Genomic DNA, 25,040 nt, shown 5'->3' with positions numbered 1-25,040 from the left:
GCGCGAGCGCGGGCGCGGCTGGCGCGGCACGGTCGAGACCGGCGCGCTCGGCCTCGAGCTCGGCCACGCGCGCGCGCGCCTGCGCGATCTCGGCGTCGATCGCGGCCCGTCGGGTGCGCTCCTGCTGGCCGGCCATGCGGTCTGTTGGCGAAAATTCTCTGCGGCGCCGCGGTCTCCAGCCGCTGCACCGCCACCCCCTGCGGCCCTCCCGCCGTTCGCCGGCCGCCCTCTTCCCGTTAGCGCCCGCTGTGACAGCGCACCCGCCGGCCGCGTCGCCCGTTTGCCCAAGCCAGCTAGCGCGCCCAATGCGGCAACGCGTGCGCGGAGCTGCACGACCGCCGCACACTAACGCGTGCCCGCCCGTGCGAGTCAAGGCGGCTCCAGCCCGGGCTGTCGGCGGCCCCGTAGCGCTTGGGCGGCAGCTCGTTTCGCCGGCGGCGTCCACGACCGTGCGCGCCTTATCGCGCGGTGCGCTCATCGTCGCCTAGCGCTAGTCGCCTTGCCGCTTCAGGAACGTGCGGTTTCCGCTGCAGATCCCCACAGCCCGGTGTGCCGTGGTCCGGAGAATTGCCGGCCGGCCGGCGGCGGTTCCGGCGGAGGCCCGTTTGGGGTGCTCGCGCGCGGCCGCGCTCGGGACGGCGGGACGGAGCCGCCCGGCAGATCGACGTGGTGACTCATGTGTTCCGCGCTCGAGAGCCCGTCGGCGGCCGCTGACCGCGTCGACCGCGTCGGCCGCGGCCGCCAACCCCGCAGCCGTGATTCAGTCACGGCTGCACGCCGCCCGCGCCGGCAAGAGATCACGAGCGCGGCGCGGGGGCGGGCCAGCGGACGCCAGCGACCTCGGCATAGCTGTCGGCACATGCTACGGTTACACAGGCAATGCCTTGGCGCGGCTGAGGGTGCTGGAAACCACTCACGGGCGCGCCCAGGGGCACCAGCAGCCGTCCGGAGTGCGGCTGCACAGCCGCAACGGTCTCCAGCGCCGACCAGCTGACGTCACAGCGTACGTAGGGCAGCCGGCAGCCGCTTGCAGCGGGCTAGCCGCAGCGCGCTCCGGACCCAGCACAGCGGCAGCCCAGCGTGCCGGCACCGTCGCCGGCGCTGCCCGGCACTGTGTCGGCCGACACTGTGTCGGCCGGCCACACGGTGCGCCACGCGAGCTCGGTCGGGCTTGCCGGAGCAGGCGAAACACAGCCCTAACCCTCATGAAGCAGCCACCGCCGCCGTCCCCAGCCCCCGCCAGCCACGGCGCGTCGGGCTCAGCCGGTGCAGCCGGAGTGCGTCTCCCTAGTGGCGCCCTGTACGCGTCCCTCCGGCGCGCGCGCCCAGGGGCCGCGGCGCGCCCAGTCTGTAGAGGCAAGATCGGCGAACAACGAGGGTAACAAGGCGACGCGCCCGGAATCGCGGTACCGCCGCAATTAGCTTTACGCGGCAACGTCCTAGCCCCGCTCATTGTGCTCTGCTGGGTGGTGATGAAACTGTGATCTCTCTGATCAGCTTCGCAGACCAGACCCTGCACTCTTTCCAGACAAATCTGAGCGGATGACATCGAGTGACCAGGCCGAAACCTTCGAGTAAGTGCGGTAGCGTGCGGCGCGCCACCATCGGGGGCGCTGGCGGGACTAGCATCCAGCCACGGCAAGCTGACCTCCGCAGACGCATGGACAACATGGGCGCATCGCGATTCCGCATCTCGCGGCCCAACCGGCGGCGGTTCATCGTGTAAGTGCTCCTGGCGATCGCGCTGACCTCAGCGGCGCGCTCTGCGGAATCCTGCTCATGCGGTTCCTCTGGACCGGTGGCCTGCTCGCCCGCACCGCCACGCACCCGGTCCTGCGTGGCACCCCGGGCAAGATCCAGGCCGACTTCTCGCACATGTCGCACGCCGACCGCGTGCTCAACGAGGAGCGCGCGCAGGCGATCAAGGACCAGTACGTCTGGGCGTTCAAAAAGTACCGCGAGGTCGCCTGGGGCAAGGACGAGGTCCTGCCTGTGTCTGGTGGCTTTGGCACCAGCCGCAACGGCTGGGGCGCGACCCTCGTCGACTCGCTCACGACGACGATGGTCATGAACCTGACCACCGAGACCGAGCTCACGATTGCGCACATCGTCGACAAGATTGACTTCACCAAGGCCCAGGGCGTCGTCGACCCCTTCGAGACCATCATCCGCTACCTCGGCTCCATGGCCGCCGCCGTGGATCTACTAGACTACGGCATCGTCGACGTCGCCGACGCCGCCTCCTCCCGAGCCGGTCTCATCCGCAAGGCGCACCAGCTCGGCCAGCACATCGGGCCAGGCTACGACTCGCCCCTGGGCATGATGTGGCCCCGCGTCGACTTTGAGCGCAGCGTCGGAACCCACTCGGAGGCCAACATCGAGCCGGAGATCTCGCCGATCGTGACCCCAGCCCGCACCGGCTCGAACTGGCTGGAGAACTTCAAGATGACCCAGCACACAGGCGTCAAGGACTACTACCGCAACGGCACTCGCTCCTGGGAGCCCCTGGTCTTCAACAAAAACAAGGAGACTTTCCCGGGCATGATTGAGATTCCGATCGACCTCTACACGGGCGAGTCGCTCGGTGAGTCGGTCTCGATCGGCGCGGGCCACGACAGCTACTACGAGTACCTGATCAAGGCCGCTGTCCTCGCGCGCAAGGATAAGAACGCTGGCGTCTATGCCTCTCGCTGGGAGACGGCCATGACGTCCACCCGCAAGCACCTGGCCGTCTACGGCACCGCCGCCGAGCAGTACCGCAAGTACGCCGGCCAGCAGAGCGTGGGTTACCTTTTCATCGGCCGCTACGTCGACGGCACCTACATGAACGAGATGGGCCATCTAGCATGCTACGCTGCCGGCAATCTCATCATGGGCGGCCGCTTCCTTTTCCGCGAGGATCTGGCCGAGTTCGGTCTGCAGTACCTCGAGGCCTGTCACGCCATGTACATGACTGCAACGGGCCTGGGTTCTGAGTCGGTTGTTTGGGACCCCGTCGAGAGCTCCCACATGGGTGCTGTCTCAGATAAGCCCGCCGCTATGACCCCGCTGTCGGCCGGTCACCACCGCATGCGGCGCGAGGCTGAGTCGCCCGCTCAGCGTATGGTTGGCGCCTACGACCACTCGGACCAGCAGCCTGCGGATCGCTCCGTGCCCAGCCGTCAGTGGGCCATCTCTACTCAGGGCCAGCACGAGCTCGACCAAATCCACCACCAGGGCTTCTGGGTATCAAACGCACGGTACCTGCTGCGGCCCGAGGTTGTCGAGAGCTACTTCTATGCGTACCGTGCCACCGGCGACAAGAAGTACCAGGAATGGGCGTGGGACATGTTCCAGGGTCTGCTTAACATCAGCAAGACCACGCATGGCTTTGCCGAGATCCAGGACGTCACCTTGCCCGACGGTGGTGGACTCACTGACAACTCGGAGAGTTTCTTCCTGGCGGAGACCATGAAGTACCTCTACTTGATCTTTGACGATCCCGAGCACATCAGCCTCGACGAGTGGGTGTTCACGACCGAGGCCCACCCGCTCCACGTCGTCTAGATTGGGTGTCGATCGGCCGTCGGCCGCCGGCCCGGCGCCGGCCGCCGGACGTCTGGGCCGCTTCCATGTAGCACGGGTAATACACAGTGTCTCACAGGTCATGGGGTCGTTCCTGCGCCATCGCGATGGATCGCGGCTGCGCCGGAATTGGTGTGGCGTAACTCATTACACTTCCGTTCGTAGTTAGAAATCCCGTGGCGAGTCAGCAATGATCGGGCATTGTTCGTGGCGGGTTAGCGTCCTGCACCGTGGCTGACAAGTGCTACCCCTGAGCGAGGGACGTAGCGGCCGTTGGCGACATCGCGTGGCCGTGGTTCTGACCGCCGGCGGCCGGCCACCCGCTTGCCGCTCCGCAAATGAGTCCGGCCGGGTCTGTTTGTCTGCACTCGCAGCGTCTACGCGACGGCCATTACTCTGGATCAACAGTACGAGCTGGCTGTGACTGTTCCGCCAAATTCGGACATGCGATGTCGTAACCGCCCATGATGACAGCAGCCGATTTGTGGCCGTCACCGAGAGCAGTGCCACTAGACAGGCACCTGTTTAGGAGGCTTGCCTCTTCAGGCAGCCATCTGCCCAAAACGGTCGCTTGCTCGCTGGGGCGACAGTCTGAGACAGGCGCTAATGGCTCTGCCGGCGTCGCCGGCACCCAATTTGTGTCCTTGGCAACGTTACCTGGCCACCGATGCCGTCCCCGCCGCAGCATCCACCCGCTTGGACCGCCGCAAATAGCCTAGTCTATAACCTCGGAGGCGGCATCACTGGTGTAACGTTCCGCATATGGACGAGGTCGGGTGTCGCACGGCCCAGCGCGCTAACGTCGCCCACCAGGGCCGTTGATCTCCCAACCGTCGCGAAGTCATGGCCAACGGTACGGCCCTGGGCAGCGGCGAGTCGTGACAGGACATCGAATGAGAGTCGCTCCGAAAGGCCGCAGTCAGCACCCGACACGTCCTGCTAAGCCCAGGGGAGTGGGGGGGAGTGGGAAGGAGGAATTGCGCATGACGCCCTCAGCCGCGACGTGCGGCGACACGTATCAAACAGGCCATTCAGGCTCCACCGCCTTCTCTTTTCACGTCGTACACCAGCCCGCCTCGGCCGCACTCGTTGTCTGCCTCAGAGTACTTGGTGCTACTCAATGTCTTTGGCCGCCTCAAAACGTCTGGCAGGCCATGCCGCCGTCGCCGCCGGGAGCACAGGCTCGCACCGGATCGACTCAGCAACCCTGCCACTCGTACTCTCTGGTCGGTGTTATAAATACATGCCCTCTGCTGCTTTGTGTGCCGTTCTACCAAGCAGCACCAACCGACCGTTTTTGACAGCCGTTCAGTCTGATCGTCAGCCGCCCGGCCATGTCTTCTCCGCACCCTTCGACGCTGGTTATGCCGGCTAGTTCCCCCTTGACCAGCAACATGGCTCTTCCAATCAGGCTCCCACAGCCGCGGACGTATACTCCGGCTGCGGTGTATGAGTATGCGTACGACGTCGGTAGCTCGTCCTCGCGCTATGCGACCAGCTCCTACGGCCGGCTGAGCACGGATCCCAGTATCTACGATTACTCGGATGAGAAGCCGCAGTGCGAGTCCATTGAGCAGCGATCTTTGAAGCGGTCGCGCGAAGAAACTCCTGGAGATGAGATTGGCTCCGACGGAGAGCAGCGCAAGCGGCGCGTCGTCCACCGCTCGCCGACCTCAGAGGCGGGACCGCAGTTTGGCTACACACGCACAACAAACACCCTGATCTATGGTGGAACCAACGAGCCGGCTCTGCCCACCGTCCACGCCAAGGTCGAGCGTGGCGTCTTCCGCGAGAACTCGCGCTGGGTCTCTTACCGCCGCAATTATGGCAGCGTCAGTATCGCGTTTGCCCTGTCGCCTCCTCGCTCGGTGCCCGCTGCTCGTGCGGGCGAGCTGGATGTGTACATCAAAGACTCGCCCGACAGCCCTTACTCTGAGCGTGTGCACCACTTTGCTGTCCGCTTGGCGGCCGAAGACGAGCGCACGGGTCGTCCCATTGACCTGGTTCAGCACACATCTAAGCGCGATCACGGTCCGCAGCGTGCGCCGGTTAAGGTTCCGGTTACGCCGTTGAGCCACATGGGCGGACACTTGGGTCTGTGCACAGACCCGCCCTACGGGCTCCCGCCGTCCTCTCCTCCGCTGTTGTCATCGTCTCCGTCGGCCTCGCCACCCTCAATGTCCTCCTCGCCGGCGACTGTGGCACGTACAAACCTGCTACCCCCGCTCCGCCTGGATGGCACTCCGTCGTACGCTCAGTACGATTACCCGCCTCGTGGCACCAGCAACGTCCGCACGGATGTTTACGATGACGAAAAAAGCTACGCGAGACACGCCCAGGCCTACTCTATGCCCCGTGCTCGCCAAAACGTGCTGCCGTCTGAGCCCGGCGAGCTCTCGACTGTCTACCAAGCTGGTCTGCCTTCACATGCAGTATTCGAGCGGATCCAGTTCCGCAAGGCCACTGCCAACAATGGCAAGCGACGTACAGCTCAGCAGATGTATCGCTACGCCGCCGAGGTATACGCGGTGACCGAGTCCGGGAGCGAATACTTGGTCGGCCGAGCCACTACAGACGGCCTCGTCGTCCGTGGCCGGTCTCCTGGCCACTACGCAAACGCAGCTCAGAAGAACACGGCGATGTACTAGGTTGCGACCGCCGCTGGCGGTGGTTGCCTGACCTGACCGGCGCTACACATAAACACTAAACATGGGACCTTCTGTCTGCAGATGTAAATATTGCTAGAGTACGCTTGCTTGTAACATACCCGGGTAGGGGGATCGGAAAAGGAACAGCTTGGCTGTTGGGACATACTAATTTGGGCGCTGCTGCATATTAGTGCTATAATATGCGACACTGCACATAAATAATTCTGCGAATGTACATTGTATTCTTTAGTCAATTTAACACGGGTAAAACGGAAAGATGGAAACCGCCAGGAGCCAAATTGGGGGTGTCAGATACTACATGACACAGTATTGTGCCCTAGTCGATCTACATGGGACGCGAGCGTCGAGCTCGAGCGTAGTTTAAATCGTTTCACCAAACAGGCCTGGGCCTGAACCCGTAATATTCACCGCTATGAGAAAAAAAATTAAGACATTAAGAGACCAACACAGAACCAAAAAATATGCGATGTCTGTGGATCGAACACAGGACCTTCAGATTACAAAACCGAAGTGCAACTTCAGTCTGACGCTCTCCCAACTGAGCTAACCCCGCATCTTTAGACGTGCAGGGCCCAGTTGGAGACTTCAGCCGCTTAGATGGCCTGGCCGAAAGCAACCGCAATAGCACCAAGGGCCATGGCCATGTAGCTTCCACCCTGGAGCGAACCAGCGCCCGAGGTCTCGGTTGACGTGCTGCCGGACGAGGTCGAGGTCGCGGTCGAGGACTCTGACTCGGACTCGCTCACAGTAGAGGTGGCGAAGGTCGACTCGGCCGAGTCGGTGGCCGAAGCAGAGGCCGACTCGAGACCCGACGACTCGGCCGACTCAGTGGCCGAGGCCGACTCAAGACCCGACGAGGCAGCAGACGACAGGCCCGATTCGGTGGCAGTGGCCGACTCGGTGACGCCCGACTCAAAGTAGGTCGAGTAGTCGGCCAGGGACGAGAGGTCCGAGTATCCGAAGTAGTCCGAAGACTGGGCCAGGGCCGGAGCAGCGGCGAAGACGGCAAGGAGAGCAATAGGAGTGAACTTCATTGTTGTGATTGTATGTTTCTTCAATTCTTTGAATATGATCTGGTCTCGAGATCATTCCGGTCTTTATATCTTGCGCTCAGCGGAGCCGGCCCGGCAGACAAAAATAGAACACAGACCAAATTCTAGAAGATCTTGCGTCACCCGTTAACGACCCGAAGAAGATTGCCTGTCCGGTGTGTGCCGAGCGCGGATCTTGCGATTGTGGCCGTGTCGGGAAAATGCATACGGTAGCTCGTGCGCGCGATTGCGCCTTAGAACGTTGAGCTAGGCCTGCGCCATGCGGTAATTGACCGCTGCGGCCGGCCACGCAACTGCTAGATGCCGTTAAAGGGTCGGCTCGTTTACCCGATTGGGTATCCGTGAGAGATCTACGGATCTGACAGGTATGCGCACGTGCGCGCGGAGGTGGCCGATGCTACGGCCGGGTCGGCGGATTTCCGGTCTGACGTCTTGGAATCGGTCCGCCGGCGGGGTCGTCAGCCAACCATGGCTTGGGCCCACAGATCTGCAGACTGTGGAGGTTGATGGCTATGGGGGTCGAGAGAAGTAGTCTGCTTAGCTACGTTTCAGATCACCGATCGTCGGGCCACGACGGCGGCCCCACGGCTTATGCGCACAATCAGGTTGGCTCAAGCCAGTGATCGCAGCCTGGCCCCTCGGCCGGAGACCTGGTCCGGTGCGGTGTCGCCACCACCGGTACCGCCCGCCGGTCGATCGTTGCCTTGGGCGGCGGCGTTGGGAGAAGATCGCTGACGTTTGCGGCATAAACGTTTTGACGCTTAAATCCCCAGCGTGGGCACGCGTACGGCACACAACCGTCGCGTGTTTGAGTCGGATACTCGGCAGCGCCTGGACCGTTGCAGCGACCGGACGAGACCACTGCCGTATCTTTGGCAAAGACGACGCGTGCCGCGGATTGGTGGGCACGGAGTACGGCAGTGGCACGGCTTCAAACGTTCTCTATACGGCGGCCGCTAGCTGTGATGGCGGGTCGGCTACCGGTACCGTGCCCGAGGCTTGTCGCATGAATGTCACCAGCTGTCGGCAGTGAAAATTTACCGGCAGACTGGAGCCGCCAGAAGCCAGTAACCGGGAACTAGTGGGCGGCAGATGCGCTTATGCGGGTAGCTGCATGACAAGTGCGTTTTTCAGCCCATCTACCGGTAGACCGCAGGTAGACAGCTGTCTGGGACGTGGCGCTCAGCGCCAAGCTCGGACAGGCCGATAAAACGTAGCTGGCAGCTCGTAGCTCTCGGGCGACTGCGACGCCACAGCACGGTGCCAACCAATCGGAAAATATGGCGGTGGACGTGAGCGGATGAGACAGGGCCAAGCTGGGCAGTGTTCTCAGAGCGGCGTGCTCAAGCGACGCGATAGCGAGCGCCGCCACAGGGCCACCAGGTGCCCCAACAAGGTTCGCGGACGCTGCGGGCAACGGCACAACTGCCGGGACAGGCGCTCCGGCAACCGGTCGGCCGTCCCCGGACGATGAGTCTGTAGGCGTTTCAGCTTCGCAGCAGCGCCGATCAAGGAGTGGGTAGTGCGCCTCTCGCGCAGAACGCACGGCAGGTCGGCCGCAGGGTCCGCAGGGGTGCCTCTAGGCTGCAGTGGGACCAAAGGTGCTGGTGTTTTAGCGCAAAGGCGCTGTGTAAGTGTATAGGCTGGATGCGTCTCCGCTAAGGCTGCCCACGCGGCGCGATTATCTGTGCCCGTCACGTTCGCACCCCTGGAGCACGGACAAGAGTCCCTCCGGCAAGCACGCGCGGGACACGCGCGGGTGCTAGACAGGCAACGAAGCGGTGCTCCCGCACGACGGCATGTGTCCAGCCGAGATCCGAGGGTATCCGGCGGCTCGTGGTGTGTGGGCAGATAGCGCCCAGCTGCAGTGCTGCATTCCGTATGCAGTCGTGCATGAATGCGCATTGGTGGCCCATAAGTACGGCGCCGCGAATCTGACGGCAGCGGCCGCCAGCGATAGCGCCGGCAGCTCACCGCAGCGAACGGCCGCACGGGACGGCGCAGCCAGGCCAAGCACGTCCTACACCGCGTGCCTTTGTGGCAGCCCGTGGCCGGCGCGCGCTTCGCGTGATGGAAGCCGTGCTCGGGTCCGATTCGGCATATCGCGGCAGCGTGTGCAGAGCGTTCACATAATGTCTCAGACCGCTGCCGAAAGAAGCTCGGCTGTGGTGCACTAGCTGGGATTTATGCCCTATTAGAGCAGGACTAGAACAAAAGAACACAGTTCAACATGCTAGCTCCGCACAGAGATAAACCTTGTGACTCTGATCAAGTTGGGACTTCATGTTCTTTGCCCACCCTGGAATAGCGGGTTTTGCCAGCACTTTAATTAGACGAACAGACACCGCCCGTTACGGCCAGATATTTCCGAGTTGATAGATGGCCGGGGGGCCACCAGTGAGCGAGCTGTTTCCGTGCTCGCTCTGGCTTTAGGTTCTAGATTTTGAGTTTCTGCTGCCGCCGTGGCCGTAGGCCTCAGGCGCCGTGGGCAAGCTCCAAAGTACTTATACCGTCCGAGCCCATTAGCTGCCGGTACGCAGGAACGGTCACAGTAACTGGCAGGTGCCAGCGACACAGATACACATCCGCGGGCGCCGTCTCGATCGCACCATGGGACGGGCGGTGAACGTCTACACGATCTCGGCCTTCGCGGCCCTCGGTGGCGGTCTCTTCGGCTTCGACATCTCGTCCATGTCGGGCGTGCTGGCCACCGACCAGTACAAGAACTACTTCAACAACCCGCTTGGCTTGCAGCAGGGTGCGATCACGTCGTCCATGGCCGCCGGCTCGGTCGTGGGTGCGATAATCTCGAGTCCGCTGGGCGAGAAGTGAGTGCGAACAGGGTCCGAACTGACGCCAGGCTGTCGCGCAAACACGCCATCCAGCTGGCGGCGCTGCTGTGGATTCTCGGCGCCGCCGTGCAGTCCGCGGCCAACGGCGTGCCGATGCTCGTCACGGGCCGCATCGTGTGCGGCCTGTGCGTGGGCGTGACGTCGTCGTTAGTGTAAGTGGCCTCGCGAGCGCGCTGACGGCAGACCGGTGTACCAGGCCGAGCTGGCGCCGCGGCAGATCCGCGGCCGGCTCGTGACGCTGCAGCAGTGGGCCATCACGTGGGGCATCATGATCCAGTTCTTCGTGCAGTACGGCTGCTCGTACATCCCGTCCACGGCGTCGTTCCGCGTGCCGTGGGGCGTCCAGATCGTGCCGGCCGTCATCCTGCTGGCCGCGCTCTTTTTCTTCCCCAAGTCGCCGCGTTGGCTGGCCAACAAGGACCACTGGGACGAGGCGCTGCGCGTGCTGGCCTACCTGCGCACGCCCAACTGCGACGTCGACGACCCGCTCGTGCTGGCCGAGTTCAAGGAGATCGAGGACCAGATCCGGTGGGAGCGCGAGAACTCGACCAACTCGTACTACGAGCTCTTCCGGGGCCGCCTGCTGCGCCGGAGCGTGCTCGCGCTGTCGATCCAGATGTGGTCGCAGTTCTGCGGCATCAACGTGCTGCTGTACTACATCGTCTACGTGCTCGAGGGCGCGGGCGTCACCAACACGCTCATGTCGTCGTCCATCCAGTACGTCATCAACGTGGTCATGACCGTGCCGGCCATGATGTGGAGCGACCGCTGGGGCCGCCGGCCGCCGCTCATCATCGGCTCGTTCCTCATGGCCGTCTTCTTCTTCACCATCGCGGCCGTGTACAAGATCTACGGCGAGCCGACGTCGGACGTCGACCGCGCCTACACCTGGATGATCTACGACAACATGCCGGCGTCGCGCGCGGTCGTGGCGCTGTCGTACCTGACCGTGGCCACGTACGCCATGTCCTGGGGCCCGATCTCGTGGATGTACCCGCCCGAGATCATGCCGCTGCGGCTGCGCAGCAAGGCCATGTCGATCGCCTCGGCCGGCAACTGGGCGACCAACTACATGCTGGGCTTCGGCGTGCCGCCGCTGTTCCGGGTCATTTCCTGGCGCATGTTTCTGATCTTCGGCGTGCTCAACGTCCTGGCCTGCGTGCACGTGTTCTTTGCGTTCCCGGAGACAAAGCAGCGCACGCTCGAGGAGATGAACCTGATCTTCGAGCCGGGCCCGCCGCTGTGGAAGAAGTTCATGACCCGGGAGGACCCGCACCGGTCGAAGATCGACAGCACGGCACGCGACATCGAGCTGGGCAACATCAAGCTGCACCGGTCGGTCGAGGTTGAGATGTACGACTACAGCTCGGACCAGTACTGAGCGTACTCGGAGGCCGGCGTGTACTTTACATGGTGGGATGGCGTTTTGTTTATAGACAATGTATAGAATCTACTACGCGCCGCATGGCGTGCGGCTTGGCTCCGCACGTGCGGCTGGGCGCGGCTGGGCGGCTTGGCTCGCCGCACGCCGTGCGGCTCCCCGCCCGCCGCGTCACGCGCCACTGCGAGAGCCGCCACAAGCCACCGGGCGAGCCACCCGCAAGCCACTTGGCAGCCGCCGGGCGAGCCACGTCCAGCCACGTCCAGCCGCGTCTCAGCCACGCCGCCGCGCCCTGCCACATCTCCCGCCACAGCCACCGTCGCACCCGCGTGCGCGGCCGCGCCGGCCGCTGCGCCGGCACTCGTACCTGTAGTCGTCCGCCGGCGATGCGGCTCGCGTGCTCTGTCTGCGGCAGCGGGCCGCTGGGCTTATTTACCACTGCGCGAGCTTGAAATTTTCAGCGACAAAACGAAAAGTTTTGTCGGCTCTAAACTACCAGCGACGAAAAATACAAGCCTGCTGTTACCAAATCATCACCGCACGGACGGCACAAGCGTCTGGCAACGGCAGAAGCTGCAGCAGGCAGGGCCGAACACTCGACGATTGCGCCTGCAAAGGACTGGACGCCGACACGGCAGCGTTGGCTGGATTTCTAGCCACGCAGGAAAACAAGCAGAGTAAGTGGCCGGCACGGCGACGGGGCGGTCCACGCAGCGCTCGCTGCGCCCGCGGACGCCGCCCAGAGGATGCCAGGCCGTGGCCGCACGGACCGGCGGGCTCTCCGGGGCCGCCGGCGCCGTCTTGCCTCCGGAACCGTGGCCGAACGGGCCGACTTGGACGCAGCTGACGACGCAGAAATTGAGCCCGCCCAGCCCAACCAAAAGATGCGCGGAACGGCCAAGATATGCGAAAACTATTGACGTGCGACATGATGCGGCGGCTGGCCCGGTCGGCGCTGCTGGAGCCGGTGGTGGTGGCTCCATGTCCACATCGGCCAGCAGGCCGACCCGTGAGCCCGCCGCCGCGTCACCGACCGCCGGGCCCGGCACGGAGGCCGGCCTGGAATCCATCAATCAATTTGGCATTTGCATCTACAGCATCCCCGGCAGCGTGTGCGCGGCTGCCGGGCAGACGGAACATTCATTCGACGGCTCGGACGGCGGATCCCGAGGCCGACGCGAGCCGGCGGCCGGCGGCGCCGCGGCGGCGGGGCGTGCTGGGCGTGACCACGGCGGTGGCGCCGGCGCCGGTGCATGGCGGCCGCGCGGCGGCCGCCGTGGACGCCGTGGACCTGCTCGAGACCGAGCCCGGACCGCGGCCGGCGGCTGCACCGGGGCCGCTGCTTCCGCACCGCGAGCAGCTGCGGTCGCGGGCAGCCGCACGGCGTGCGCGGCCGCTGGCCGAGTACCTGGCGACGGCCGCGGCGCTGGCGGCCGAGATCGACCCGGCCCAGAACCAGCCCGAACTGCGCCAGCAGCTGACAACGCTGCTGGACGACGCATACAACAACTACCCGAGCTACGACGTCGTGGCCGAGCTGTACGCGCACGCGCACGAGGCTGCGGCCGAGCGCGTGCTGGAATGGCTTGCGCCGGAGCGGACGCGGACGTGTCGCGTGGCCACGCTGAACGCCGTCGGCGGCATGGTTTTCCGGGCCGAGGCCGAGTTCGTGCGCCATGCCGGCACGGTCCTGGCCACGCGGTACCCGCTGAGCTGGCGGGTGCGCGAGCGGCTGGGCGACGCGGCGACGCTGGCGGCGGCGGTCGAGGGTGCTGCGGACGTGCGCGCGCTCGTGGCCGAGCTCACCGTGCGTGCGGCTCTGGCCGACGGACTGCTGCTGGTCGCCGCCACGCTGTGCACGCGGTTCCTGCGCGACGCGCCGTCACCGGCCGCCAGCGGGCTCTCTGTGGAGCTGCTGTCGGCGCTGCTGGACGCCGTTTTGGCCGCCCGCCGCGACGACCGGCTCCAAGTCAAGGCGGCCGTGCTGCTCTCAATGCAGCTGCAGACGCTCGGCGGCGCTGCCAGCCGCCAGCAGCGGCTGGACCTGGTCGCGGCGGCCTCGCGGCTGTCGGCCGGGGCCACGCCGCCGTCGGACGCCGCCGGGCTCTACGACTTTGTCCTCCGGCAGGAGCGCGCACAGGTCCCGGCCACCGTCGTCTACGAGCAGATCGTGGCCGCTGTCAGCCGCTCACACACGGCCAGCGCCGTGCGCCACTGGAAGCTGCTGCAGCAGCAGTTCGGGCCGGACCTGCACGCGTATCCGCCGCAGCTGCTGGCCCGACTGATCCGTGCGTTCGCCAAGGACGAGCCATTTGTCGGCCACGCCGAGGAGATCGTCTACCGGCTGCCAGACACGATGGTGCGCGAGCCGGCGATCGTCACGGCGCTGCTCAACTTTGCCGCGCGCACGCGCGACGCCGAGCTGGCCCAGAAAATCATCGAGAGCCTGCCGGTGCTCGAGCGCATGCAGGCCGGCGTCGAGCACGACGACGGCGAGCGCAGCGAGCGACTGGCTCGCCGCCGGCGCGCGCTGCAGACCGAGCTGCTGTACGTCTACCTGACGTTTGACGCGCGCGAGCGCGTCCAGGAGGTGCTCGAGGAGATCTGGACCGACGACGACACCGTGCCGATCGAGACGGCCATGCTCGTGCACTCGGCCGCGCGCCGCAGCGTCGACCAGGCCGCCGACCACGCCCGCAGCCTGCCGCCGGCGGCCGCCGCCGACAGCTGGGCGACCTTGCTGGCGTCGGCAGTGGCCGTGGGCGACGGCGAGCTCGTGGCCGAGGCCCTCCACGGCGTCCACGACGGCGGCTTGACCCGGCCGCACCGGACCTACGACTACGTGCAGGCCGTGCTGGTGACCGGCGTCGCCCGACGACACGGCGCCGGCCACGCGCGCGATCTGTGGCTGGCGCTGCTGCGCGAGGACGTGGCCGAGCACCTTTCGGCGCCCCAGACACCGCCGGAACTGCGGCCAGCGCTCGCGCCGCGCGCCGAGCGGCTCGTGCGCGCGTACGAGCTGGTCGTGGCCGCCCCCGCCGGCTCGCCGCCGCCTCTGGCAGACGTTCCGGCGGCCGTCCGCCGGTCGTTCGACCCCGGTCTGGTCGCCCTGCACACGATCGCGGACGCCGCGATCGCCCAGGACGCCGCCGACGTCCGCGACTGGGCGTTCGCCGCCCTGCAGGCCATGGGCATGCGGCGGGCTGACGTGCGGGCGCTGCGACGGGCCAAAGAAGCTGCCCGGTCGCGTGAGCGGCGCGCCGAGCGCGACGCCGTTCGCGCCGCCTACGCGGCCCGGATCCAACAGGCTGCCGCGGACGGCCAGCCGTGGACGCCGCGGCGCCTGCGCCGACGATAGACTGTATCATATTCATTGGGAGCCCTGCTCCGTGTACATAGACCCAACAGGCAGCTTATCCTGCGTACTTTGCCGTAAACTCGCGCGCGCGGCGCTCAAACGCCGGCCGGTTGTTCTTCCACTCGTCGCCGACGGACTCTTCGATGGCCTCGTCGCCGTTGGGCTCCTTGAGCAGGGCCAGCACCATGTCGATGATCGTCGAGATCTTGTACGAGGGCTTCCACTGGTCCGTCTTGAGCAGCGGCAGGCAGACGGATCCGTCGGCGAGAACGTTTGGATGGTAGATCTTGGTGACGAACGCCAGCGTCGGCGGGTTGAACGGGTACGTCGGCGGCAGCGTCAGGCCGAGCGTGAACACGCCGTTCTGGGTCAGCGGGCGCGGGCGGGCGACTTACAGCGTACGGCGAGTCGGCGGGGCCAGACAGCTTGACGTCCCAGACGAGCAGGTCCGAGTCGCTGCGGGGACCGGCCGAGTAGGACGGCGACGGATTGGCCTGGAGGTCGGCGATTTCCTGCGTCAGCGGGCCCAGAGGGCGCGTACCTTTGCGATCCGGCGCATGGCCTGGGGCGTCGTCATGGTGCCGGTTGGGGTTGGGAACGGAAGTCGGGGGGGAAGTAGGGAGGCGCCGCACGCGGTGCGGCTGCGCACGGGCCGGATCTGCGGGCGCCGCGCGCGGTGCGGCTGACGCCGCACGGCGTGCGGCGCGTGCCGCAGCGGGCCCGCGGCCGGCCGGTGGCGATGCGGCCCGCGCGAGGCGCCAGGTGGCTGCGGCCGGCGCCGCACCGCGTGCGGCTGGCGCCGCGCACCGTGCGGCTCAGCGCGGCTCCGCCGCGCCCTCTACCGGGCTCAATCAAACACGTTTCTATGTACACTAGTCCCGCTGCACCATCGACAGCAGCCCCATGGCCGCCAGAATGGAGTACTTGAACCACACGTTCTCGCTCAGCAAAATGGTCGCGTAGCCCACCTTGGGCACGTACGCCTTGACGGCGCCAATGACCTCCTTCTCCCGGTCGAGGTAGTACTGCTTGTACGCGTAGAGATCGACGTCGTCGAGGCCGTTGTTGTCGCCCTTGGTCAGCAGCAGCTGCTTCTTGGTCCTGGCGTCAGCTCGTCCGCGCGCGCACTTACGACACATGGTTGCGCACGACCCGGTGCACGATCGGGATGTTGCGGCCCTTGACGTTGTACACGACGATGTCGCCGACCTTGACCTTGGGCTGGCGGTTCCACAGGAACAGGATGTCGCCGCGCTGGAACGCCGGCTCCATTGATCCAGAGAGCACGACCACGATCGGCGACGGCGAGTCCGCCGCGACCGAGAGGCCCTTCCAGAACATGAACGCGGTCGTCAGCACCAACGCGAAGTTGAGTGCCTGGACCAGCGTCTGGCGAATGGACATGTGCGACATGGACGAGAGCATGGTGCTGGTGGGGAGAGTGTCGCGCGGCGCGAGGTTTTCACCGTACCCTTGGCGCCGCACGCGGTGCGGCTCACGCGCGCCGCACACAATGCGGCTCATGCGCCGCAGCTCAGACGCGCCGCACGCCGCGCGGCTCATGCCTTCTAATTCTACACTAGCATACATCACTCCGGCGTGTACTCGTACTTGCGCGGCCGGCCGCGGCCGCGCTTCGTGCCGTCCGCGTTCAGCTTGGCCGTCTTGCGCGGCGTCGAGTCGTCCTTGCGCGGCCGGCCGCGGCCGCGCTTGACGCTGTCGTCGCTGGGTTTCTGCGTCAGCGGGCTCTCGGCAAGACTTACCCGTAGGCTCGGGTCCTTGCGCGGCCGGCCCCGCCCGCGCTTGACGCCGTCCTCCGCCGGCGGCTTCGGCACCCGCACCGGGTTGCCGTTCTCGTCGAGCTTGCGGGGCCGGCCACGCCCGCGTTTTTTCGACGTCGGCGAGTACTCGTTGAACTCGGCCGCGCGGTTCAGTAGATTGTCCACCTTGAGGTTTTTGCTGTCGTCAGCGCGTCCGGCGACGTACATACGTGTCCGCGGGGGTATCCAGACTGGTCTCCAGCCGCCGCGTGCGCGTGTCGTAGTCTGTGTCGGCATACAGCGCCGGCGCCGGCCGCCGGAACGCGCCGCCGGCCGTCGCCGACACCTGCGGCGCGCCGGCCATGGTCCGTGACGCCTGCGACAGCGCCTGCACCATAGACGGCGGCATGCCCTGCGACATGGCCTGCATCTGCGGCATCTGCGGCATCTGCGGCACGCCTTGGGGGACCATCTGGAACGGATGCATGCCCTGCTGGAGCACCAGCTGGGCGGGTGGCATCGGCGACGGGCCCTGGGGGAGGCCCTGCGGCAGGCCCTGAGCTAGGCCATGCGGCAGGCTCTGCGGCGCGCTCTGGGGCAGTCCCTGGGGCAGTCCCTGGGGGAGTCCCTGGGGGAGTCCCTGAACCATTCCCTGAGGCAGTCCCTGGGCCATTCCCTGGGCCATTACCTGGCCCATTCCTTGGCCCATTCCCTGGCCCATTCCCTGGACCATTCCCTGAGCCATGCTCTGCGGCCGTCCTGTCATCTGCAGTCCCGGCATCCCCTGCGGCAGCCCGCCCATCGGCGCCATGTGTGCAACCGCCGCCATGTGCTGGCCGCCCATCCCGGTCACGGCCACCATTGGCATGCCCTGCAGGCCCATCATCTGGACCTGGTGCAGCCCCGCGTTCAGCGGCAGGCCCTGTGGCAGCCCCGCCAGGAATCCCGGCGGCAGCCCGTGGCCCAGCGGCATTCCCGGAGCCACCGTTTGGCTCATAGTCACCTGCACGCCCGGCCCCCCTGCCAGCTGCGGGCTCTGATTGTACGGCCTCGTCGGCAGCCGGTCTGGCCGTAGGTCCTCCGTCACATGGCCCTCGTGCAGCGCCAGCGCGACCCGGTGGCGCTGCGCCGAGTCCAGCCCGCCGTAGCCGTCCAGGGCCGACGGGTCCGGCAGCGTCGCGGCCACCGCCTGCACCATCGCTGGCGGCACACACACCCTGCTGTCAGCTTGCTCCCCGTCCGACTTACCAGTGCCGCCACTGCCACGCGCCGTACTCGCCCGTGTCCACCGACACGCCCAGCCGCAGCTCGCCGACCGCGATCTGCGGATTGCCCGCCCGGCACGGCGCCGCCCGGCACACTGCGCGCGTCTGCCGGTTGCTTTCTGTCGTCAGCGCATCCTCCGTGCACTCACCTATCCGGTACGCCATGACCGGCCCCCGCGCGTGCCGCGAGCGGCGCGCGTGGTCTGTGTCTGTGGCTATCGTTGCTGACGTATCCGGCCCGCGCGTGTTTGCGCCCGTTCTATCCGTGCGCCGCGTTTTTGCGCGCGCACTGGCGCTGTGGCGCTTTCCGCGGCCTGGCGCCTCGCGGCCGAGTGTATCTGGGATCTGACGTGTGTTGTGCCCGCGCGCATGCTCTCCCCGGCCTGCCAGAGAGGATCAACGGTCGCACTGATTGGTCGCCGGCTGGTGTCCGACGCTACCAATTGCGCCTGCGGCCTGCTTGATTGCTCACGCCGTGTCCTGGCCTCTGTCTGCCGCGATCTATGGCGTCTGCGACGACTGGCGAGCACGGACGGTCTCCACAGTTTCGCTTGGTTCGAAATATGAAGGAATTTTTCCGTCCAGATCGGACTAGGTCGTGTGGGTACTTCATTTCGCCATACTAAACTGGCGTACCTGGACATTTCCTCCCAACTCCGCGATGTTCGCGACGAGGCGGGGGCAGCTCAGCAGACACAGTCCGGTGGCGAGGCCTACGCGACTTGCGGCTCGAGTGGTTATATATACAGTTAGCCGCACGGGGCTCTAAAAGCTGGACAGGATCGGGTCAGCGGCTATGCGCCACGCGGGTATATGCCACAGCGGGTATATGCCACGGCGCTTATATGAGCGGCTACACACTGGCGGGTATATGCATATACCCGACAGCCGTACCAGAAGAGTCGACGCCGGGAACACGTCCGCAAAGCTTGGAGTCGCCGCTGGAGCCCATGTGCGGTGACGCGAGCCCCGTGCGTCGATTGCGACGAGAATAGCTGGCTTCCGACAGAAGCAGTCGACCGCAGGTCCACCCTCGACACAGTCGCTACCGGAGGCTCGCTAGGCGAGACGGCCTCTAGCCGGCAGACTGGCCGCGCGTTGCGCGGTCGACTAGTCCTGACTGCCGCTTGTCCTTGTCGCGACGTCGGCGGGCGACCGTGTAGTACTCGTTGAAGTTCAGTCGGGTGCCCAGGAACCGCATCTCCGGGTCGCTCTGTGCGGCCAGATCGGCCAGCAGGCGCTCGACCAGGCTGCGGAAGCGCGCCCGCAGGTCGCGCAGGCGCTCGGCCACGCTCTCACGCACCGCGGCCTGCTCCTCTGCGCCGTAGTCGGCCTCGCGACGGGCGAATTCGTCGATCGAGTAGTTGTAGAGTGCGTCCATGGCCTCGGTGAACGCCAGGATCAGCTTGAGGATCTCGTGCAGCTGATGGATCAGACTGTCGTCGCGACCGGACCGGCCTGACCCCAGCAGGCCCTTGTGGGTGATGTTGGCCAGATACTGCTCGTGGATCTCGATCAGCCGGTCGACGGTCAGGTCCGGCTTGCTCAGCTCGGCCTGCAGCGACGACCACGACGACTCGATGACCTCGTAGAGGATGTAGTACTCGAGCTCGCACACAAAGTGGATCATGGCCGAGCACGTCGCGCGCGCCGAGCGCCACTCGCGGCCAACCACGTCGTTCACGGCCGCCAGGATACCGCGCGCGCCCGTGATGGACCGGCGCCAGGCCACGTCCAGCACAAAGCCCATGCGCTTGATGCGCCACAGCGTGTTGAAGATTTTGAGGTACTGCCGTGTCGTGTACGCATTCACAATCACGTCCAGCGGCGACTCGACCTTGTACTCGAGTGTAAACACGTCCCAGCCGATCTCGCCGTGGGCGAGCTCAAGCATGCGCGCGTCGAGGTTGCGCAGAACCGCCGCCGACGCATACTGCGCGTTAGACCCCAGCACAGCCGTCTCGAGCATCGACGTCAGGTTGTGTCGGTATAGCGAATTGGCTGGTCGGTCCAGCGACGGCGCCAGCAGCTCGATCAGCATCGTGACAAAGTCGCCCTGGCCCAGCAGCAGATAGCTCTTCAGCGCGACCAGGTGGTCCTGCAGCCGGAACTTGTTGGTAAGCAGGCCCATCAGGTATGTGACCGTCTCCGAATATGCGCGGTCGATGGCCGGCGCCAGCGTGGCCGCGGCCGGGCCATACTCGAACGCGGTGCGCGTGCGCGCTGCGAACGCGTCCACCCACGCGCCCTCGCCGCACGCCGCCCGGATAAAGTCCAGCGACTTGCCGGTCTGCAAGATCCTGTCGGCCAGCTCGCCCGCGACAAAGTCCGGTACATGTTCCGGCCGCAGCACGTATCGGCCTGCCCACAGCGAGTCCTGGGCCGGCCCGCGCGTCACAAAGAACTCGCCGTAAGGGTCCTGGAACTCGCCCGTGTACACCCAAGCCTGCAGGATGTCGTAGAACGGCCGCGTGGCTTGGTCCAGTAGCCGCCGCGCGACGTCGTGCACGAAACGGTCGCCGTGCGCCGTGTACCCATGCAACATGCTCAGGATTTGCCCACCTGACGCGTCCGTCGTCTGCGCGACAATGTCCGCCAGCAGACGGAGCGTCAGCGTCGGCTGCTGCAGCCACACAATGCACCGCTTGAGCGTCACGCCGCCGAGGCTCGCCCGCTGCCAGCTCTCATCCGCAGCCAGCCGGTCCTGCTCGGCCTGTAACTCCCGTCGGACGACGTCCTCGATCTGCAGGACCAGATCCAGGTACTCGCGCAACTCCTCGGCCATGGCACTCTTCAGCGCTTGCTCCACCAGCCCGTTACCGGCGCTCGCCGTGTACGCCGACAATGTCGAGTACAGCAGCGCTGGCTCGACCAGCCGATGCAGCACGGTCGCGATCGGCAGCGTCAGCGTCGGCGGCACCGCCACCGTGTGCAGACTCTTGAACGGGAAAGCCGTCGAGTTAAGGCCCTGCAGTGTGTGCACGAGGTCCCGCAACAGCACACTCTCGGCCGGCTCCGGTGTCGGCCGGCTTCGTGCCAGAACCTGTCCGTTTGTTTCAAGCACCGTTTCGCGCACGACCTGCGCCGCCGCCCGCACGCTGCTCGGCCCGCCCGCCGAATCCTTCAGCGCGCTGAGCAGACCTAGCACCGCTGCCTTGTTGCGCAGCACCGGCCGGTCCATTACCCGCGCCGCCAGCGCAGAGACTGTCGACGCGTCCTCCGCGTTCAGATCGAGTCCCGCCACTGCCGTCAGCACACTCGAGCGAGCACTTACGTTGATTCGCGGCCATGGCCACGTCCGCGTCGCTCGCCGGGCTCTCGTGGCTGGCCTGCAGGATCGCGCGCGACCGCGCAATCGAGCGCTGCCGCTCCTTTTCAGACGCATCCGGCGGTAGAATTGCGCCGACTAGTCGGCCAAGCGCGTCTGCGATTCGCACTTCAGACATCTCAGGACGCTCGAGCTCTGCTCACGCTGCCGGTCCGGTCTCTCGCTGGCTTTCTCGGGCTGGTCGTCAGCTGGCTGTTCAGGTAAATTGCGGCGGCTAGACAGGTAGAGCTGGCAGGAACGGGCAGTCGCGGGCAACCGCTGGCACGACGCACCGCCGGCGGGGGGTCGCGCACATCGTGTTTGCTAGTAGAGCCCTTCGATCCCAGCCGAGAAGAGACGGACGCGTGCGGCCGGTCTGCGCGTCGCCGTTCGTCTGTGGCAAACTGTTCCTAACACCACTGCCGGCGACGCCCTAGTCTGCGCGTGGCCGGCCCGACGATCGTTCGTGTCGCAGCCGCCGCGTGTCTGTTCGCTCCTGCCGATCCAGTCTCCACGTCTGGCCGTCGCGCGCTGGGCGTCCCGCACCTACCGTGTGCGCCCGCGAGCTCCGGGAGCCCCGTTTATTCCACAACGTTCCACAGGCCGGCGGGCCGATGTTTGGTAGATGTTTGGTAGAGCGCGCGGCTGGAGTGAGACGGGGCAGGCGCGGCCGCCGGGTAACACAACATTGACGCGATGGTACCCGTGTAGGGTTAGGTGTGGATGGTGTGTGGATGCGTCGTCGTATGCGCGGGCGGATCGATGCTTCTAGCGAATGTCCGGCACAGACTATCGGACGAGGAGGGGAAAGAAAGGACGTTGGATGCAACGCTAGCATAACAAATGCGGGTCGCGAGGGATGCAGCACAACTATCAAAATTTGCAGCACGTGCGACCGCAAGCGCAGGATGGCGCGGCTGGGATTACTAAAATTATGCATGGGCGTCAAAAATATATAAAAAAACGCAGGAGGGACCTACGTCACTTCTCGTCATTTTTTTGCCAAACCGCAGAAAAAACTAGGCCCAGATTCGAGCGGCGTCTGAACGGACCAGAGGCGGATTTTGCACAAGCCTTTGACAGACAAAGGTTGCGCACAAAGGCTGTGACGATCGACAGTCTGCCAGAGGGCACTGCTAGCAGTCGCAGGTGAGTCTGGACAACTGGGTGCGGGTTTGCCGCTGGGCCGGCTGTCGCGCGGCCGTGGGAGGCCGGCGGCAGGCCCCACGGGGCCGACGCGGGCACTACGGGCGCGGTGGGCAGTGTGGCGCGGTGGGCGCCCGGCCGCCGGCCGGCCCGTCGCGGCGCCCGGCGCCCGACCGGCGTGGACGCAAGCAGTGCTAACTGGGCAGAGCGACGGCAGAAGGATCACCATCGCTCCCCGCTCGGCACACGCGTGCGCGTAGCGGCCCCCCGCAGTCAAAGTGGACTTAGAACCGAACCCGTTCGAGCAGTCGTTCGCCTCGAAAGAGGGTGCGACGAGCTCACAGAGCTCGCAAAAGGCGCTCCTGCCGCCGGTGGCAGCTCTTGCATCGCCGTCCGCTGTTCTAGGCAACGGCAATGGCCCTAGCGCCAGCTTCAATTGGGGCCTGAACAGCCTACGGTCCGGCCCGCTCTCGCCGGCGATGCTGCAGGGGCCCCAGGCGGCCGGCATCCAGAGCTTTGAGGGCCACCTGCGCACGGGCCTGACGCCCAACGAGTCGGGTATTCGCACGGGTCTCACGCCTGGTGGCTCCGGCACCATGTTCCCGCCGGCCGCGGCCAGCCCGCTGACGGCTGCCATTTTCAGCCTGATGCCGCCGACGCCTGGTGGGCTGCAGGTGCAGTCGCTGCCGCAGAGTCCACACCCGCTCGAGCAGCAGGAAAACGCGCGCGCGCCAAACGGCACGGCGCGGCCGGCGCCCGACGGCGCGCCGCGCAACGGCATCGTGGTCAAGCCCGACCCGTTTGGCGACTCGGCCAATGCGGCCGCGTCCGGGCTGTTCCTGCTGAGCCAGGGCCAGCAGCAGAAGGCCCAGGCGGCCGCGCAGGCCGCTGCCGCCGCCAAAAAGGGCGCGCCGTCGTCGGCCGGTAGCGATGCGCATCCGCCGACCACGGCGGACAAGGCGTCCGTCTCGCCCGCACAGGCGCGTGCGTCGGCCGGCGCCGACTCGGGCTCAGACACCAAGAGCGACCGCAAGCGTGCGGCCGGCGGCCGCAAAAATGCGCGCAAGTCTGAGACGGCTGAGCCCCCGACCAAGCGCTCCAAGATCATCGTCAGCGGCAACTCTACTGACGACGACGGCGACGGCGAGCGAGACGGCTCCGAGGAGGCCGACTCGAAGAAGATGTCCGAGGAGGACAAGCGCAAAAACTTCCTCGAGCGCAACCGTGTTGCCGCGCTCAAGTGTCGCCAGCGCAAGAAGCAGTGGCTGGCCAACCTGCAGGCCAAGGTCGAGTACTACGGCTCGGAAAACGACGCGCTCAACGCGCAAGTCACCGCGCTTCGCGAGCAGGTTGTCTCGCTCAAGGCCATCCTGCTCGCGCACAAGGACTGTTCGGCCACGCGCGCTCTCCCGCCCGGCCAGGACCCCATCAACATCGCCCTCGGCCAGGACTTTGTCTCCAACATCCAGCAGATGCCGCCCCAGCACATGGGCGCGCCCGCCATGAGCAACCTACCGTCCATGGCCGGTGGCCGCCGCTACCTCTAGATGCACCCGCGGCGGCGGCCCCCGCCGCCTTGTACGATAGCACGTATGCCGTCAGCCGGCGCCCAGTCGGCGGACGACGAGGGCTGGCTCACCATTGCACGCCGCCACACCGAATTACACGACATTACGTTTTTTGATGGGTCCTACAAGCAGACATCTCGCGGCTGTGACTGTCAAGATAAATCTGGGATACGGAGTATGAAGTCATTATTGTTGTTATTCTTTCGTGCCCTTTGTGCCGGCACTGTTTCTGTCATCATCTGCACTGTAAAATTTCCTGTTTTAATTTTGCTTAATTTACGATATGCCGTTGCTTGTTCTGGCCCGCGCTTGCCGCGGCGACGCTGCTGCAAAGCCGGTTGTGTTGGCTGCCGCTCCCGGCGACCCACGGTCCGCATACGGCAGGTGTGCACGCGTCGTGAGTAAACTCCCGACGTGCCTGAGCGCGTGTGAAAAACCCCCGACCTCTTACGTCACTGCTCGCTTGACGCACGGAGGACGCCCGCTGTGACCGGGTCCGGTCGGGGTGACCCTGTCCGCTGGCTGCGGGCGCGGGCGCTTGGCGCCACCGCAGACGCGCCCAGACCGAGCCGCACACGAACCCGCCGATCGGCTGCACGTTCGTATCGGCTGCACTGCGGGCCCCGGGCCCGCCTGCCGGTGGCTGTGCCCACCCGCGGCGGCTCAGGGCGGCGGCGAGCCGCCCGATCTGCGCAGACTGGTGGGGTCAGGCCATCGGCGGCGCGGCGGCATCGCGCTGTGCCCGACCGGGCCGCGCTACTGACGCCTACGTAGGCGCGCACATAGACGGCCTGGGTACGAGCGCCGCGGGACCGCGCCAGTGGGCGGGTGGGCCGCGCTGTGGCTGGTGGCGCAGCGGGTCGGGCCGGCGCGGGTCGGGGGGGCCCCCCACGCCCGCGCGCCCGCGCTGCCCCAACGACCCGCGCCAGCCTACCCGGCCGAGCCTCTACCGGTGGTACCCGGCTGCGCGGGTCTTGCGACCCGTCCAAACGGCCCTGCCCAGCGACCCACTCCAATCTGCGCGGCCCTTACCGCCACGGCCAGACCCTCCGCAACGCGCCCTGACCAGGCTGTCGAAGCCACTGAGTCGGCCACTTCCTAGGCCGTCGTAGTCTGCC

General features: G+C 66.0%; 10 protein-coding genes and 1 non-coding gene across 11 annotated transcripts; 5 read left to right on the top strand and 6 right to left on the bottom strand.

The window, feature by feature from the left end:
* The first annotated feature begins 1,247 nt into the window (after positions 1–1,247).
* V1510DRAFT_420877 (glycoside hydrolase) lies at positions 1,248–3,644 on the top strand. The gene is made up of 2 exons (XM_066934523.1): positions 1,248–1,722; positions 1,755–3,644. Exons 1-2 carry the CDS (start codon positions 1,661–1,663, stop codon positions 3,544–3,546), a joined length of 1,854 nt encoding a protein of 617 aa, XP_066787602.1. The 5' UTR covers positions 1,248–1,660; the 3' UTR covers positions 3,547–3,644.
* Positions 3,645–5,321: 1,677 nt separating this feature from the next.
* V1510DRAFT_344945 (uncharacterized protein) lies at positions 5,322–6,182 on the top strand (the record flags this gene model as incomplete). The annotated part of the gene is made up of 2 exons (XM_066930810.1): positions 5,322–5,838; positions 5,977–6,182. Coding segments are annotated over 2 exons (723 nt in total), but the record flags the coding sequence as incomplete, so codon positions are not given.
* Positions 6,183–6,401: 219 nt separating this feature from the next.
* On the bottom strand, positions 6,402–7,322 carry V1510DRAFT_420871 (uncharacterized protein). Its single transcript, XM_066934522.1, has one exon. The coding sequence runs from the start codon at positions 7,265–7,267 to the stop codon at positions 6,827–6,829; it is 441 nt and encodes a 146-aa protein (XP_066787600.1). The 5' UTR covers positions 7,268–7,322; the 3' UTR covers positions 6,402–6,826.
* V1510DRAFT_t203 lies at positions 6,696–6,786 on the bottom strand. Its single transcript has one exon. It is a non-coding gene; the product is annotated as a tRNA-Phe (tRNA).
* A 2,221-nt stretch (positions 7,323–9,543) lies between the features above and the next one.
* Positions 9,544–11,598, top strand: V1510DRAFT_217244 (general substrate transporter). Its single transcript, XM_066930484.1, has 3 exons — positions 9,544–10,113; positions 10,146–10,289; positions 10,321–11,598. The coding sequence occupies exons 1-3, from the start codon at positions 9,896–9,898 to the stop codon at positions 11,516–11,518; spliced, it is 1,560 nt and encodes a 519-aa protein (XP_066787599.1). The 5' UTR covers positions 9,544–9,895; the 3' UTR covers positions 11,519–11,598.
* Positions 11,599–12,449: 851 nt separating this feature from the next.
* Positions 12,450–14,876, top strand: V1510DRAFT_431470 (uncharacterized protein; the record flags this gene model as incomplete). The annotated part of the gene is made up of 2 exons (XM_066935436.1): positions 12,450–12,466; positions 12,650–14,876. The coding sequence occupies 2 exons, from the start codon at positions 12,450–12,452 to the stop codon at positions 14,874–14,876; spliced, it is 2,244 nt and encodes a 747-aa protein (XP_066787598.1).
* V1510DRAFT_420865 (ubiquitin-conjugating enzyme/RWD-like protein) lies at positions 14,868–15,455 on the bottom strand (the record flags this gene model as incomplete). The annotated part of the gene is made up of 3 exons (XM_066934521.1): positions 14,868–15,240; positions 15,272–15,388; positions 15,418–15,455. Coding segments are annotated over 3 exons (464 nt in total), but the record flags the coding sequence as incomplete, so codon positions are not given.
* A 293-nt stretch (positions 15,456–15,748) lies between these two features.
* On the bottom strand, positions 15,749–16,301 carry V1510DRAFT_426920 (uncharacterized protein; the record flags this gene model as incomplete). Its single annotated transcript, XM_066935185.1, has 2 exons — positions 15,749–15,977; positions 16,009–16,301. 2 exons carry the CDS (start codon positions 16,299–16,301, stop codon positions 15,749–15,751), a joined length of 522 nt encoding a protein of 173 aa, XP_066787596.1.
* Positions 16,302–16,361: 60 nt separating this feature from the next.
* V1510DRAFT_217063 (uncharacterized protein) lies at positions 16,362–18,168 on the bottom strand. The gene is made up of 6 exons (XM_066930483.1): positions 18,051–18,168; positions 17,885–18,020; positions 16,867–17,853; positions 16,762–16,835; positions 16,640–16,668; positions 16,362–16,609 (listed from the first exon to the last, which is right to left on the bottom strand). The coding sequence occupies exons 1-6, from the start codon at positions 18,064–18,066 to the stop codon at positions 16,466–16,468; spliced, it is 1,386 nt and encodes a 461-aa protein (XP_066787595.1). The 5' UTR covers positions 18,067–18,168; the 3' UTR covers positions 16,362–16,465.
* An 808-nt stretch (positions 18,169–18,976) lies between these two features.
* On the bottom strand, positions 18,977–21,347 carry V1510DRAFT_404372 (Spc98 family-domain-containing protein; the record flags this gene model as incomplete). Its single annotated transcript, XM_066932237.1, has 2 exons — positions 18,977–21,144; positions 21,176–21,347. The coding sequence occupies 2 exons, from the start codon at positions 21,345–21,347 to the stop codon at positions 18,977–18,979; spliced, it is 2,340 nt and encodes a 779-aa protein (XP_066787594.1).
* Positions 21,348–22,629: 1,282 nt separating this feature from the next.
* Positions 22,630–23,901, top strand: V1510DRAFT_368516 (uncharacterized protein; the record flags this gene model as incomplete). The annotated part of the gene is made up of 2 exons (XM_066931360.1): positions 22,630–23,267; positions 23,379–23,901. Coding segments are annotated over 2 exons (1,161 nt in total), but the record flags the coding sequence as incomplete, so codon positions are not given.
* Positions 23,902–25,040: the final 1,139 nt, after the last annotated feature.

The sequence above is a fragment of the Dipodascopsis tothii genome (genome assembly GCF_038497935.1).
Source record: "Dipodascopsis tothii strain CBS 759.85 unplaced genomic scaffold V1510scaffold_27, whole genome shotgun sequence".
In the NCBI taxonomy this organism is placed as follows: domain Eukaryota; kingdom Fungi; phylum Ascomycota; class Lipomycetes; order Lipomycetales; family Lipomycetaceae; genus Neoaidaea; species Neoaidaea tothii.
Note: the sequence above shows the minus strand (reverse complement) of the source record. Positions and strands in the feature narration are given on the sequence as shown.